Source organism: Oratosquilla oratoria, chromosome 11 (assembly GCF_046742065.1).
Source record: "Oratosquilla oratoria isolate Oo_2021 chromosome 11, ASM4674206v1, whole genome shotgun sequence".
In the NCBI taxonomy this organism is placed as follows: Eukaryota; Metazoa; Arthropoda; class Malacostraca; order Stomatopoda; family Squillidae; genus Oratosquilla; species Oratosquilla oratoria.
The window spans coordinates 6,570,709-6,587,182 of NC_134787.1; the positions used below are offsets into that span (position 1 = coordinate 6,570,709).

Below are 16,474 nucleotides of genomic sequence, written 5' to 3' on the forward strand. Positions count from 1 at the left end.
TTTTCTTACTACACCTGTATCACTAATTTCCTGTGAAACAAAATTCAACTACAGTACACGAATTATCACTATATGCCAAAATACCTTGTTCATTGTTCAAGAAATTGTGGTGGTCATGTCTTCATGGTATCATCATGATTATTACGAGCGAATCGAAGTTTACTATGGAGATGAGGGTCTTGTTACATTTGCACCGAACCGGCCCGGCCCGGCCCGACCGTAACGCTATCTCCGGAACTACTTGACTGATCTTAATGAAATGAACGTCATATGATAGTACAACTCTATCAATTTGATAAAGTATAGGTTTTATATCTATAACTGGGTTAAGTCAATGGGTAACTTGCAAAAAGTGGAAGGGTGTAGAAAATAGCATATCTCTTAAACTACTCAACCAATTTAAATGAAACTTACGAATGTTTATGATGTTATAAATCTAATTAATCTCCTTATGGTAAATTTGAAATAAAGCTGCGCATGCGCAAAATTAAAAAACGATTTTTTTACTTATTAACGGATTAAGATCAAATTTTGTAGATAATGAGATTCTTTCAGTAGATTTTGAGATTCAATTCCGCTCAGTCGCTTGTTGTGTGCGGACGTGTGTCTCGTCACTCCGATATTTTTGCTTGTTGGTTGGTGCTGTTATTGATTTGTTGATTGGTTTTCGTCTTCAGCATCATTGCAAGTTGAGTGTTTACAGATATTCACAATAAATATTTAGTTGCTTTGTTGCTCAGATCATTTAATTGCACTCTAGATTGATCGGAAGTAATTTGACTGCTGCTTTTATGGCATGACATTTTATTGCTGATTAAAATTCTCAATACCATTGGAGAGTTTTCATACTTCTGCTATATAATATGAATATATTTAATAGATCCATATTATTGCTGTTTAGTTGGATTTTTTGAATCGCTCACAAGACTGATTGGAAGTTGTTATGTTATTGATGATTAATGTTATTATGCTATAATGTTGATTGATGTTATGATTTTTATGTTATTGATGATTGAACATTTCAATATCATTGTCCAAGTTATATTTTGCTATATAATATGAATATTTTGAGGTAGTTTTTGGAGTTATTTAACTACTCCTTTCTATTAGAACATGAAATAGATGATGATTGTTTTATATATATAATATTCTCAGTCTTATTTTTAGTTAATTTTTAGTGAAATAACAGTTTCTTATACTCTTAATGTTTGTTTTCAAGTGGTAAGCAGTTTTTCGCATTGTTGAACAATATCGCAATCATATGCAAGTATTTGATTAATCGACCAATACCATTGATGTAATTCCCATAAGGCTTCATGGCGTGAAGTATTGTGTAATTGCTGATAGCAAATTTCGAGACTGTTGGTGGACTTATTTATCTGTTCTGCCTATTAGGCATATGTTGGTGGAGTAGAAATGGTTAGGAGGAGGATGGTATTTTTGTAGATAACATATTTATTTCTCAATAACGCATGCTCTGACTTTCTTTCAAGTTCATTCGTGACAAATACAGTTTTTTTCACATTGATGTCTACCCACATAGTCAAGTTGTTTTCGAGTGGTGAGAGTATGGGAGGAAGTTTTCACGGTCTCATTGGTGTTGAATGTGAGCAATACATGTTTTGCTCATATATATGTTTGTGTGTATCTGTATAAGTGTATAAGTACATATATATATATATATATATATATATATATATATATATATATATATATATATGTGTGTGTGTGTATTTACCTAGTTGTATTTACCTAGTTGTATTTTACGGGAAGGGGAGCTATGCTCGTGGGGTCCCGTCTTCATATCTCATTTTATCTAAACTATATTTAAATTCATGTATTGTTTTTGCACACACCACTTTCTCATCTAACTTGTTCCAACTGTCTATTACTCTGTGAGGAAAGCTGTTCTTTTTCAAATCTCTTCTATAGCTGTCTTTTTTTATTTTCTTTCCGTGTCCTCTTGTATTTCTGTCATCCCATTTTATCAGATTCTCTCTATCAGTAATTTCTATGCCTTTCATGATTCTGTAAATAGCTATCAAATCTCCTCTCTCTCTTCTTTGCTCTAGTGTCTGTAGTTTAAGTTTTTGTAGTCTCTCTTCATATGATAGTTTTGAGAGTGTTGGTGCCAATTTTGTAATTGCTCTTTGTATTCTTTCAAGTTTTTTTATACATTTTTTTGTACTTGGTGACCATATCGTTGCTGCATATTCCAATCTTGGTCTTATCAGGGTGATTAGGATTTTCCTCACCATTTCTTCATCCAGGTATGTAAATGCCACTTTGATTGTTCTTATTAAATTATAAGTTTCTCCAAAAATCTTATTTATATGTTTCTCAGGTGACATATTATTCATAACAATGACTCCCAGGTCCTTCTCATTTTCCACTTTTTTTATTCCTTCTTCTCCCAAATTATATGATCCTGTTATTCTGTTTTTGCTTTTTCCAAATTCCATTATACTACACTTTTTTGTATTGAACTCCATCTCCCACTTCCTACTCCATTCTTGTACTTTGTTTAGATCTCTCTGTAGTGATTCACAATCTTCTTCAGTTTTCACTCTTTTCGGTAGTTTTGCATCATCTGCAAAGAAGCTCATATAGCTTTCAATTCCTTCATCCATATCATTAATATATATAGCAAACATTATTGGGGCCAGAACTGTTCCCTGCGGGACACCGCTTATTACTTCATTCCATTTTGAGTGCTGGTCTCTTATCACTACTCTCATTTTTCTTTCTTGCAAAAAGTCTTCCATCCAATTTAGCAATTTACCTTGTATTCCTCCTTCATATTCTAATTTCTTAAGCAACTTCTTATGTGGTACTTTGTCAAAAGCTTTTTTTAGGTCTAGAAATGCACAATCAGCCCATCCATCTCTTTCTTGTATTATATTTATTAGCCTTGAATAGAAACATATTAAATTGGTGACGCATGATCGTCCTTGTCTGAATCCAAATTGCCTTGGGTTTAGTACGTTGTTTTTTTCCAAGTATTTTACCCATCTACTTTTGATAATTCTTTCACATATTTTTGCTATTGTACTTGTTAGAGAGACTGGTCTATAGTTGGTAGGTTCTTCTTTATTTCCTCCTTTATATATAGGTACTATATTTGCTTTTTTCCAATCTTCTGGAACTTTTCCTTCTTTTAAGGAACTGCTTATTATGCTATGTATTTTGTCTGCCAGTTCATTCCTGCATTCTTTCAGAATCCATTTTGCTATTTCATCTGGCCCATGCGATTTTCTGACATCAAAATTACCCAAGTGTGTCAATATTTCATTCTTTGTTACTTCTATTTCTTCCATAGGGGGGACTTTCTCTTTCCACTCAATCTCTTCAGGTTGTATATTTTCCCTTGTAAACACTGATTTAAAATGTTTGTTCATAATTTCTGCCATTTCCATTTCCTCAGTGTATTCAACTCCTCCTTGTCTTAATTTCTCCAAGTCTTGTTTGTTTTTCAGTTTATTGTTTACAAATCTGTAGAATAGTTTTGGTTGATCTTTACACTTTTCTATAACATCTTTTTCATATTTTCTTTTTTCCTCTCTGCACTTTTGTACATATTCATTTCTATAACCAGTATATATTTTCCATTTTTCAGGTCTTCTGTCTTTTTTCCATCTGGTCCAGGCTTTGTCTCTTTTGTCTTTTAACTCCCTACAACTTTTGTTGTACCAGCATTTTACATATTCTTTTTCTTGTTTTTGTCTTGGGACATACTTTTCCACTCCTTTTTTGTAAATTTTTGTCAAAATATTCCATTTCTCTTCCACTGATGTTTCTTCTTTGTATATTTCTTCCCAGTTTTCTTGTTGGAAGAATTCTCTTATTTTATCAAAGTTTGTTTTTTCATACATCATTCTTCCTTTTCTATATTGTTCATTTCTTTTCATATATTTTTCTTCATTAAGTTCCAGTTCAATCAATATGTGGTCACTTTTACCTATTGGTGTTTTATATTCAATCTTGTCCACTATTCTAGGTTCAGATGTAATTATTAAGTCTAGTCTCGATGGTTCTTCTTCATTTCTATACCTAGTGTTCTCTTGTATCCATTGTGTCATTGAATGGTCAGTAATCATCTCAAGTAGAGCATTTCCCCATGAGTCATCACCACTCTTTACTGTCATTTCTTCCCAGCAGATTTCTTTGCAATTAAAGTCGCCCATCATAACTATTCTTCCTCCGTCTTCCATTATTTTAGTTAATGCTATCTTTGTGTCCTCTAACATACTTTTATGTTCACTCTCCTCCCAAGAGGCTGTTTTCGGAGGCACATAATTGATCACAAATTTTCTGCTCTTCTTATCTCGGTCTTCCACTTCTATCATAATCATCTCTACTGTATTCTTTCCATATATGACACCTTTCACGTTTATATCCTTCTTAGTCAGGACATAACTCCACCCCCTTGTTTTTTTCTCTCTGTTTCTAATCCAATAATTGTATGCATCATGTCCTACACTGTTGGGTGGTAGTGGGCCTTTTAATTTTGTTTCTACAATTCCCATTATGTCCGGTTCTTTTTCTTTCAAATAATCATTCAGTTCATTCAATCCTGTTATCAATCCATCTATATTTGTGTAAGACGCTCTTGGTTTTCTGCCACTTCCATTGTGTTCTCTGTTTCCCTTATGTTTTTCTTTTGTATGTCGAACTGCTTTATTTTCATGTTCACTACTCTCCAATAGAATCTCTCTTTCTCTGACTCCGTTCTTTCCTCGTTTTTTGCCTTAGCTTCAAGTCTTTTCTGCTTTTCTGCCTCTCTTTCCTCCTTATTCATTTCTCTTTTTATCCATACCTTTTTATATTGATCATTTGTTGCTAGTTTCCCTGTTTTGGATAGAATTTTCTCTGCCGTTGTTTGTGACCTGAATTTAATCTTAATTGGTCTGGTCTTATCTGTACTATATTTTCTGAGTCTGAATTTTTCCTCAATTTCCTTTATAATTTCTGGTTCATCTTCCTGGACTAATTTTAATAAACTGCTTACTCTTTCATTTTCCTCCTTGATTCTTGCGGTTCTATCTGGGTTATGTTTCTCTTCCATTCCTAATATAATTATACATTTCTTTTTGTCAGCTAATTCTCTTACTATATTCTCCTTCTGTCTCATCACTTTAATAACTGAGTCTTCATTATGTTCTTTCAATTGCTGTTTGACTATGTCAGTGAATGAAACCTTATTCCCTTCTTGGGTTGTTCTCCAATTTTTAGCTTCTTTAGCTATTGTCTCTCTGTTTTCATTACTATTCTTCTTCAATTTCTCATTCTCCTCCTTTACATTTCTTAACTGTCTTTTTAGGTCCTCTATTTCATCAGTTAAGTTTCTGTTTGCCTTCTCTAGTTGTTCCAACCTTTCAATTCTCTGGAAAATGGAGTCAACATTACCTAACCTACTTTCCAAGTCCTCGATCACCTTATCAACTCTCTCCTCTAGTCTTATCAGTCGGGGGGGGGGGGTTGTGTCCCCCCCCCCACCCTCTTTAAATCCCTGGAACATATTCTCGTCACTTTCTACTGTATTGCTCCTCTCTATACTTCTAATCTTTACATTTTTATTAGACATTTCATCATCGCTCAGTCTTTTGTTTACCTTTCGCTTGTCTGGCTGGGCCAAGTCTACTCCCTCCTCATTTCCTTCCATTTCCCTCAGTAATCCCTCCCCTTTTCCTCTTTCCCACTACTCCACGAGCAATTTCCCCCCCACCCTGTAAAAACACTAGGCACTTCTCTTTGCGTTGGGATCCACAGACTTCAGTTTTCTTCAGAACGTCATCCAAGCCGTCCATTCGCTGAAGTGTGTGTGTGTGTGAGTTGAGGTTGTGTGTTACTTGTGTACGTTGCAGTTACAGTTGTATGTTACGGTTTTCATTGGCTGTTCAAACGGAAGTTGATCACGTGTGGAACTCGATGTGTTGCGCGTCGGAACACGTTGTATTCGCCAGTTTTTGATAGTTTTTGCAACTGAAAATGCACGTGAATGTTGAGGGGGATACCTCTGTGAAGTTTTTGTGTGTTTGAAAAACAACGATATGAATGTAATATTTGCTTCTCAGTTGATCAAGCGTTTGAAACAATCGAAATTTAAGATCAAACGAGTAGTATCTCCTCTCCATTATGGAACATACTATATTATAACATATTATAACATAGACGTGACAGTAGCCTTAAATCATGTGACAGCTATGTGAATGACAGCATTGTGAAGACAGCATTGTGTGAATTTTAGAATATTTGTAGGAATGAAATTATCCTATATACAATAAGAAACATATGAAGAAAAATACCCTATTCAGAAGAACTAATTTACTTAACTAGTTTGTCACCTATTTTCTAATATTTGCTATACTGCTTTGATCATTGCAACTTTGCTGATGATTGCATGATTGATGATTGATGTCGCTGTCCACTAGCGAATTTATTCACATATATATATATGTATATATTATTGTTTTTGTTATTTTTTGAGTGCATGAACAGCACTCATACGTCCCCACCCCTCCAACACAACCTTCCCGTCCTCTCTCCCCATGTCCACTCTCCCTCCTCACTCCCCCATCAACGCGCCTCCACAATTCAAATTGGTCGGCTTGATTGGTCGAAACGAATGTTGGGCGGTTATGAGCCTATGATAAAAAATGAGTGAGTTTTAACGGGAGAGAGGTACGTGTTGTTTTTTCGTTGCTACGAGGCCTGGTTGATTTTTTATTAGATTTTTCAATTATTTCTGTGCTTCATTCGACGAAAAAAGTTCAGTTGTCATTGTTTTTATGACTAGTGTTGGTTTTCTTTCTGCTCTGTTATTTTGTTATATTTGTGATTTTAATTACTATAAATAAATAGCATTCTGTATTTTCAACAGAATCTGTTGAGTCTGTGTACTGTTGGACACCATATTGGACATGGAGAAGTCAAGAAAGAGGCTTTACAGAAGAAAAGTTGAATGTTCTAAGTGTGGCAAGGAACTTGATGGAGATTATAAAACTGAACACTTGAAAAGAGTTCATGAGTATGATCAACAAGTAGAATTCCATCCTGTGATTGATCCGAAACAAAGAAAACTGTCATTTGGAGTTGCTACCAGCACAAAGTTGAGTGAAGCGATGCCAACAGAAGCCACTACTTCCATAGAAGACGTTTCAATAACTACTGGTGATGACAACAATGAAGAGATCCAAGATCAGGTTCCTGCAGAACCAGACATAGAGGTCCTGGTTACAAAAGCCAAGGATACAGGCGCTCCACCTGCCACTGATTCAGAAGGACCAGAGGAGAAACTAGTGGTGGCTGAGACCTTAGCTGAGACTGATATACAAACCGGTCCAAATCAGCCTCTCTTGGATACATACAACAGGAAACAACTGGGCAAGGAAAGTGGAACAAGAGATTTCAATCCTAACTTGTTTAAGAAGTATCCCTGGACCAGTTTTGACACTGCCACAAAATCAATCATCTGTTTCCCCTGTGAGAAGTTTTTGTTTGATTATAGTTTCACATTCAGCAATTGGAAGAAACCAGAGCAACTTGCAAAACATGCAAGTAGCAGAAACCACAGTATGGCAATGTCCAAATGGATTCAATCAAAAGTGCACCACAACCGTGAGTCATCAGTGCTGACCCAACTTGACACTGCCCACCATGACATGGTTGAGAAAAACAGAGCCTACCTCAAAGTTATCATTGAGTCTATCCTCTACACAGCACAGCAAAATATCCCACAGAGAGGTCATATTGAAGACAGGTCCAATATTGGGAAACAATCTGATGTAAATCGGGGGAATCTGATAGAGCTTCTGCATCTTCGGTGTAAGGATATCCCCTGGCTTGCTGCCAAACTAAACTCACAGCTGGAGGCCCATCATCAGTGGCTATCACCAGATGTCCAGAATGAAATTTTAAACATTACTTCTGACTTAGTACTGAATCATATATCCCAAGTAGTTAAAGAGGCTGGTAGGTTTAGCCTGATAGCAGACGAAACTTCGGATGTAGGCAACAAGGAACAAATTGCAATATGTTTGAGGTACATCTACAAGGCTCAGCCAACCGAGACTTTTGTTGGTTTTTACGAAGCACAATCCACCACGGGAGAGGCCCTCTTCAACATGATATTTGAAGTTTTAAAGAGCATGAAACTGCGGATTGAAGATGCGGTGGGTCAGTGCTACGATGGGGCATCAAACATGACAGGGAAAGAAAAGGGTGTGGCTGCAAGAGTACAAGAGGTAGCACCGAAAGCTCTGTATGTCCACTGCTATGGACACCTGCTGAACTTGGCCCTGCAGGATACTCTGCAAGAAAATGCAGTAATAAGGAATGCACTGGGAATCGTGCAGTCAATTCACCACTTTTTTAACTCTCCAAAACGAGAACATGTTCTCCGTTCTGTGCAGATACCAGCTGATTTCAATTCAGTACCATTCATCAAGTTGAAGTCTATCAGTGAGACACGCTGGGTCTGCAGGTGGGAGGCAGTAAAAGCCATTGAGCAACAGCCAGAGAGAATATTGCTTGCCCTTATACAGCTCTCAAACGACAAGGATGCAAAAACCTCTGTTGATGCTACAGGCCTTATAAAGGCCATGCTGGAATTCCAGTTTGTCCTGGGATTGCATATTTTGAAGGTTATTTTTTCAAATACAAATTCATTGGCAAGCTACCTGCAAGGTCATGAGGTTGATGTTATGGCTGCAAAAGCTACGTGTGAAGCAACCATCAAAACCCTCTCTAAATGTAGAGAAGAAATGTTCTCCCTGATTTGGGAAAAAGCCCAAAAAACTGCAAAAAATATCAGTGAGATTGCACCAAACAAGGAGGTGAAGACATCAAAAAGACAGAAAAAAACATCCATAAGGCTGCAAGCATTATTAGGAGAGACTCCTGAGGTGCAACCCATCTTGTTCACTGATATACAGAGAGGCAGAATTGAGGTGTATTACGATCCACTAGATAGAGTTCTTTCAGAAATGAAAGAGAGATTTGCAAGCAGGGACACTAATATCTTGACCTCATTATCTGACATAGTGGTGGGAAAAGCTACAGAGGAGAGTTTCAAGGCAGTGTCAGACTTCTACAGCATTGACGCAGACGTCCTGATGGGGGAAACTGCTATCTTCCACAATCTAGAAAGTGTTAACTTGAAAACAGCAAACCAGGTGGTAAACTATCTCTACTCAAACTCTCTGGATGAAACCTTGCCACACTTCACAGAGGTGGTAACAACACTGGCAGCCATACCTGCCACATCTTGCTCAGCCGAGAGGTCATTCTCATGCTTGAGAAGACTGAAAACTTACCTGAGATCCACCATGGGCCAGGAGAGGCTATCAGCATTAGGACTTCTTTGCATAGAAAGAAGTCATGTCAACCAAGTGGACATAAACACTATAATAGATATATTTGGTAGACGAAAGGGCAGAGACAGCATGTTTTTCTAAATTATTTTGAGATTGACTATACTGTATCAGGTGATTGTATAGTTTACCTAGATTTACTATAGTCCCTACGTCTGTATACATGGTTTCGTGTTCAACTTATTGGAAAGTTCCTAACATCATATATATTTTCACAAGCGATGTAGAACTATTATTTAATGACCTTTTTGTAGACATTTATAACTGCTTCCTATTTCACATTGTACTCAGTGAATATATATTTTATACATGCATGCTTAAGGTACTGAAACACAATATGACTCATAAAATCTTGTCTTCATTGAAGTTTCTTTTCTATAAAGAATAAATGGTTTTAGAGTGTTTTTTATAATTTCTATTAAAATTTTCCCCAAGTATTTTCATATTTAGCTCTATAGCATTTGTTAGATGGTTTCAACAGCACTGTATAATGGCAAATTATTTAGGTTCTGGGAGTATGAAAAATTCGGGCAGATTTTGTGTTGCCCCCCCAGGTAAGCTTCATCCCCTACGCCTATGATCTTGCCTATCAGGTCTTTCGACTGCTTACACTCTCGCCTACCACAGGTATATCCGTGGCTTACTGCCACCGCTACTAGATCATTTAGCAAACTACAGTTGTGAGCATCCCCACCTTGACCCACCAGCGCACTCAATGGAGATCACAAGGTCCCCGCACCTTGATTCTGGTAAAGCTAATGACTAACAACCTCGACCATTCTCGAAGTGTCTGTCTTTTTAGGGAGATGTTGCAACCAATCTACCAATGCCACCGTGCGACGTAATCCCAGGTCGCGTTCCAGGTACGAGATCCCCTGAGCAGCCTCCCGAGATGCACCAAACTCTTCGACGTCACACATGACGTGCAGGACAACTCCGGTCCCATGGGAGTAGCCGAGCGCCACGAGGCTTGCTACCCTGTGGCAAATGGACCCCTGCCTGCTGCTCCCACTGCAGTCTGATGACCAGCTCTACCCCCGCCTTCAAGTCCCGGCCCTGTTGTGAGGACAACTCCCTTGACGATTTATTATTGAGGCTCCACACGACTTCACTTCTAGTCTCGACTTTCGTGGGGACGTGTTAGGATTGTCCTCACCACTTTTACTGGCCCCGTCTCACGACCATTGAGCCCCCCCCCCCCCCAAAAAAAAGGGAATCGCTCTTGGGGCCAGCCATGTGACTCATGTGCTGCCTGACCCACACAACGCCTCTGAGGAAACGCACGTGCAGTTCACCAGACTAGGAATTCGCACTTTGATAACTGACCTACCATCTAGGCCAGCCATGTGAAGATGCACAAAAGACTTTGAAGAACTCACATATGGTACCTGCCCCCCTACCCTCTGTCTTCATGAGTCAGTGGCATGAGAATGTTTTGCATCTGACTTTCCAAGCATCGACTTTGATCTCGTGCCAAAAGCTAAACAAAGAGGTATATTGTGTTCTGTTGTTTTCTTGATTAGTTGAATCTCTGCCTGCAAATGGTCCAGAGTTGAATATTGGCTTCTTAAGCCTGCCTGTTCTCTTCATTGGTTTCCACCTAAAACTTGACTTAGTCTATTTGTAAGGATCTTGGAGAATATGTATATACATTTGAATGCTAGCTAATCGGTCAGCAGTTACTAAGATCCTTCTGGTCTCCTTTTTTATTAATAAAAATCACTATAGCATTGCACCAGGATTCAGGAACATTTTCTTGATGTAAATACATAAATACTATCTACCTTTATATTTGAAACATAAAGTTTACAATCAGTGCATACTGCCAATCATAATCTATGGGTGTGAGGCTTGGAAACTGACAGAGGCAATAGAGACAAAGCTAAGGAATGCACAGAGGAGAATGGAGAGATCAATAGTGGGAATAATGCTGAGAGACTGAAAGAGAGCAAGTTGGAATGAAAGATATTGTGGAAGTGGTAAAAGAGAGGAAGTGGAACTGGGCAGGTAAGTTAGTGTGAATGACTGATAAGCAATGGAGCAAGTGTGTTACTGAGTGGATGCTGCAAGATGGGAAATGTAGAAGAGAACAGACAGGTGGAGAGCCAAGATAGAAAAAATTACAAGAGTGAGTGTGAGTTATGGAATGTTATGAAAGAGACCTTTGTTCAGCAGTGGACTCAGGATGGTTGATTAATTGATGTGTGTGTATGTATGTTGTGTATATATATATATATATATATATATATATATATATATATATATATATATACAGTACAGAATATATAGTAGGCCGTGCAGTAGCCCAGTGGATACCATGTCAAATTCATGAGTAGCTGGTCATGAGTACAATTCCCAAGACCAGTTCCTTGTTTCTTGTGCTGGTTCCCGACAGTCCTGGCTAGGCAGGGAGAGAAAAAAAAAAAAAAAAAAAAGAAGTTTGATATATGTATACATATAAATACATATAAACTAAAACCACAGTTGGAGAAAAAAGATTGGAAACAGGGAGTCTATATACTTCAAATGCTAACTGCAATTGTTTCAGAGTTCTACAATGTGGAAAACCCACAGCCCAACAACAGCTGGCAATGGTCCTCAGAACCCATCCCCAGGTCTTTCTCGGAAGAATCTTTGGACTACAGTACTGTCTGTGTTGTATCAGTGTGGCAATGTTTCTATGTCACCTGCTCAAGTGGTAGGAAAAGGAGAGCAGATGCCATTTGTCAGCTCCCCAAGTAAGAAAATGTGTAACAAATTCATCTGAAGTTCACAAAGATCTTGGGCTCGGTCTTGGAGACACTGTCAGCTCCTTAGGGCTGCCCCTCATGATGAAGGTGGAGTTGTTGATGAGTTCTGAAAATGGGTGGCTTGGGTGTTGATCATGTAGGACCACCACATGCAGGTACCCATTTTATGTGTATATACTATTAGGTTGATACAATTATTCTTATAGGGTGAAAAAATCATCCTTTCAATAAATATAATGCAGTATTTATTTGGCATAACAAGTTAAGTCAGATATGAAAACTCACTTTCATCAGCTCTATACAAAATAATTGTCTCTGATTCACAGGGCATCACTTCAAGTGAATTTTCAGGTTAAATAAATCAAATTCTGTGACAGTTCTGACAATTTCATAGTATTCAGATTTTATTGTATACACATGTGTATTTTCCTTACTACCTTCACTTAAATCCCTTGCTATTTCTACATACTCCAAGTCTTTCAATTTAAATGAGGAACAAGTATTCATACATACATATACCAAGGCTTTTTCCCCCTTACAAGGGAGGTAGCCAAAAAGGAAATGGCATAAAATCATTCCCACCCATTCCATCCCTGAATACACTCCACACCCCTCCACACTCCCTCTTATCTTAGCACCTCCCGGATGACAGGTCATCCCTACACCCTGTCCACTGCCCTGGGTCAGAGGCATTGTCACAAGACACAGCACATCCACAGCAAGGCCACTTCATCAAACCGGCGACCACCCCTCTCCGTCCCCCCATGCACAAAAGGAGAAGACGAGGAGAAATCCCTTCGGGCTGCGTCAAATTTTGCTCACACATACTACCTCAACCCCCATCCATCATAGTTTGTAATATTTCTGGAAACAAGAAAGGTTGCTGCTTCTTTGGGTTGCTTAGGTTTATAACTTGCTCATACGGTTTCTTTACAATCAGAAGATTTGACAATGTGCTTCTTTCGATGAGCATAGTATGTTCCTTTGTAAGCTGTTGCATAACCACATACTGCACATTTGAATGGCTTCTCACCTGAAAGAAAACATTAAAGACTGTTGCAAAATACAGAGAAAAGTACTCATACAACCATATCTTACTTATAAGAGCTAACCATCATAACTACTGCCTTAATTCCACTAAATGGCCCTACACTAGCCAGCAAGTTCTCAGGCCCAACCACAGGCATTTCTGAAAAGGAACTGTGATTGTTTGTATTGTATTTATTGTATTAGTCTGGATTAATTTTTATGTCACACATAAGGAGGAAGAATATAAGGACAAGAAAAAGGAGGGGGTGGAGAGTGGGAGGGGAAGGAGGCAGAGGAAGAAGAGGAGGGGGCAGTTGTCTGTTGTTTGGCCTTATGACCCATTTACATGCTGTCTAAAACAGTGGGTAATTGCCCTGCAACATTCAAATTTTACCTTTGAATGTTGTCTAGTAACCAGACAGGCTGTTTTCACTACACAGGACACACTACACTTCAGTCACCCTATGGTTTTCGAGCTGGAAGTCTTTTATCTTTTTTCTATTTCACCTTGACTCAGACATGAAATGACAGAAACACAATCCTATGGCAGTACCTTTAACATCACACACCTATCTCACAAGTAATACCAATAAAATAAAACAAAAAACTACATCACCAGCATTCTACTCAAAACATTTATAATAATCTATCACCTGTACCACATAAAAAACCTCCATGCAAAAACTTGATGCTGAAAGATACAAAGACAGGTCACTACGAGCATAGCTCCCTTCCTGTATAATACAACTAGGTAAATATACACTCAGATTACTAAAGAAGTCCCTCAGGACAGAACATCAAACTCAATACTCCACCAACAACTCTGAGACATTAGCCCCAGAAAAAACACTCCCACATCTGGGAAGAACTACACTGTCATACCTGTATTCAGGATACCTCCCAGCATTCATACAATACCAACAGTGCATGTAATTACCACACAGAGGACACAGAACACCTCATAATACAATGCCCCATACTAACAATCCCTAGATAGCAATACATGTTCTCTGAGTGACTTATTGGCCTGCCTGGAAGCTAATGTCAGTTGCCCAGTCTTCTGCAAGAGACCAAGGGCAACAGTTTGATTGACTGATTGATTGCAGAGTGTCTTTGCAATGTCCCATCATGGAGACAGCTGGCAAAGCACTGATGTGCATCACTCTTCCACTGTATAAAAAAGGCACAACATGACTCATGCCTTATGATCCTACGGATTGCAACCTGACTTTGTGTGCGAGGCATTGGATAAATGGATTTTTTTTTTTTTTTTCCCCAGAGAGGGAGACAGACTGGAGGAAGTGGATTGTTTTAGATACTTGGGTGCAAATGTGGGAGGAAAGGGAGGAGTGGATGTGGTAGAATGTAGACTGAGAGAAGCGAGTAAATGCCTTGGGGGTTTAAAATATATAATGAGAAATAGACATTTGAGAATGGATGCTAAGAGGAAATTGTATGAAGGAGTGATTGTGCTGACAGCACTGTATGGGGCAGAAACATGGAACATAAGAGAGGAATTTGAATGTGTTTGAGATGAGGTGCTTGAGAAATATGATAGGGGTTACTAGGTTGAACAGAGTGAGAAACAATGAGTTGAGGAGAACACTCTCAAGCCTAGGTGGGACTCTACAGATTTAATTTTAACTTGTGGTACATACATACATATACCAAGGCTTTTTCTCCCTTACAAGAGAGGTAGCCAAAAAGAAAAAGGCATAAAATCATTCCCACCCATTCCATCCCTAAATACACTCAATTCCCCTCCACCTTCCCTCCCATCTTAGCACCTCCTGGATGACAGGTCATCCCTGCACCTTGTCCACTGCCCTGGATCCTACCCTGTGGTGGGGGCAAAAGAATACTGCCACCAAGTATTTCCACTTGGATTGTAAGAGGTGAGAAAAAAGGGATGGGGATTGGGACCAGGCATCCTTCTCCCTGTAGCCCCACAGGGGACATTCCTAAAAAAAGTAAAGGTTAACTAGTGGCAGATAACATTATCTATTTGAAGAGAGCAACTCTGCCTGAAAAAGATAATTTACCCTAATTTTTGGGGGGGTTATCTCCAAAAGATTTTATTTAGCTAACAAGAAAACAATATTCTAGATGCATTACTAGGAAATCTTACAAACCTCTGTGAATGTTTTCATGAAAAGCCACATGTTCTTTTGATTTGTACTGTTTCCCACAGAATGAGCATTGAAAAGGTCTTTCATCAGAATGTACTTTCTGGTGCCGAGACAAATGGGAAGCACTAACATATGACCTTCCACATTTGCTACACAGATGAGGACGTATGCCTGCAAAAAAAAAAATAATAATAATATAATAAAAAAATATATATAATAAAAAAGAAAAAAGAAAAGAAAATAATAATAATAACAATAATAATAATAATAATATATACATATACATATACCAAGGCTTTTTCCCCCTTACAAGGGAGGTAGCCAAAAAGGAAAAGGCATAAAATCATTCCCACCCATTCCATCCCTGAATACACTCCACATTCCCCTCCACCCTCCCTCCTATCTTAGCACCTCCTGGATGACAGGTTATCCCTGCACCTTGTCCACTGCCCTGGGACAGAAGCAGTGTCGAAAGACACAGCACATCCACAGCACGGCCGCTTCATTAAATCGGCGACCCCCCCCCCTCTCTGTCCCCTCATGCATAAAAGGAGAAGACGGGGAGAAATCCCTTCGGGCTGCATCAAATTTTGCTCACACATACTACCTCACCCCCCATCCCCCCATCCATTCTACCTCATGCATCACAACATCATCCATATACAACTCTTCTCCATTCACCCGTCTTCTGTCCTCTCCCGTCCTTCCTCAACAGACATTCCCCTCTTCCCCAAAGCCCCCTTCACCCCATCCATCCACCTCATCCTAGGACATCCCCTCATGTTCACTCCCTCCACATCTGCCTTCCATACCTCTTTTACTAGTCTTTCTTCACTCATTCTTTCCATGTGTCCAAACCATCCCAATCCTCTTTCATCAACCCTATCTCCCAACTCCCTTTCCACCCCTGTTCTCCTCTTCACCTCCTCATTTCTCACTCTAGCCTAGTAACCCCCATCATACTTCTCAGACACCTCATCTCAAACACATTCAAACTCCTTCTTTCTTTTCTAAGAGCTCATAGTCAGAATACCCCCATAAATCAAAATTAGCACAGAGTTTGAGAAGAATGTATAGAGTAAGGCAATGATTTGTTTTATGTGAGGGGTGCATCAGGGATGAACTGGCAGTTTTGTTAGGAAAGGGATGAGGTGGAATCTTTGCATGGTTTAAGAAGGGAAGAAGTAAATGAGAT

General features: G+C 38.8%; 2 protein-coding genes across 7 annotated transcripts in view; one reads left to right on the forward strand and one right to left on the reverse strand.

Annotated features, from left to right (window-relative positions):
* Positions 1-6,920: 6,920 nt before the first annotated feature.
* Positions 6,921-10,030, forward strand: LOC143029938 (zinc finger MYM-type protein 1-like). The gene is made up of 2 exons (XM_076193149.1): positions 6,921-9,389; positions 9,926-10,030. The coding sequence occupies exons 1-2, from the start codon at positions 6,921-6,923 to the stop codon at positions 10,028-10,030; spliced, it is 2,574 nt and encodes an 857-aa protein (XP_076049264.1).
* A 2,325-nt stretch (positions 10,031-12,355) lies between these two features.
* Positions 12,356-16,474, reverse strand: part of LOC143029584 (uncharacterized) — a 41,091-nt gene continuing 36,972 nt past the window's right edge. For all 6 annotated transcript variants that reach the window (XM_076192279.1, XM_076192281.1, XM_076192277.1 and 3 more), the window contains 2 exons: positions 15,283-15,450; positions 12,356-13,154 (listed from right to left, as the gene is read on the reverse strand). In XM_076192279.1, the coding sequence (XP_076048394.1) occupies positions 13,039-13,154; positions 15,283-15,450 (284 nt within the window). In that variant the 3' untranslated portion in view covers positions 12,356-13,038. The remainder of the gene's footprint in view (positions 13,155-15,282; positions 15,451-16,474) is intronic.

Bases quoted from the DNA above. Each gene is read 5' to 3' on its own strand.
- LOC143029938 (XM_076193149.1), top strand. From the start codon at position 6,921: ATGGAGAAGTCAAGAAAGAGGCTTTACAGAAGAAAAGTTGAATGTTCT. The intron at 9,390-9,925 runs GTGGACATAAAC...TTGCCCCCCCAG, and splicing joins AAAGAAGTCATGTCAACCAA to GTAAGCTTCATCCCCTACGC.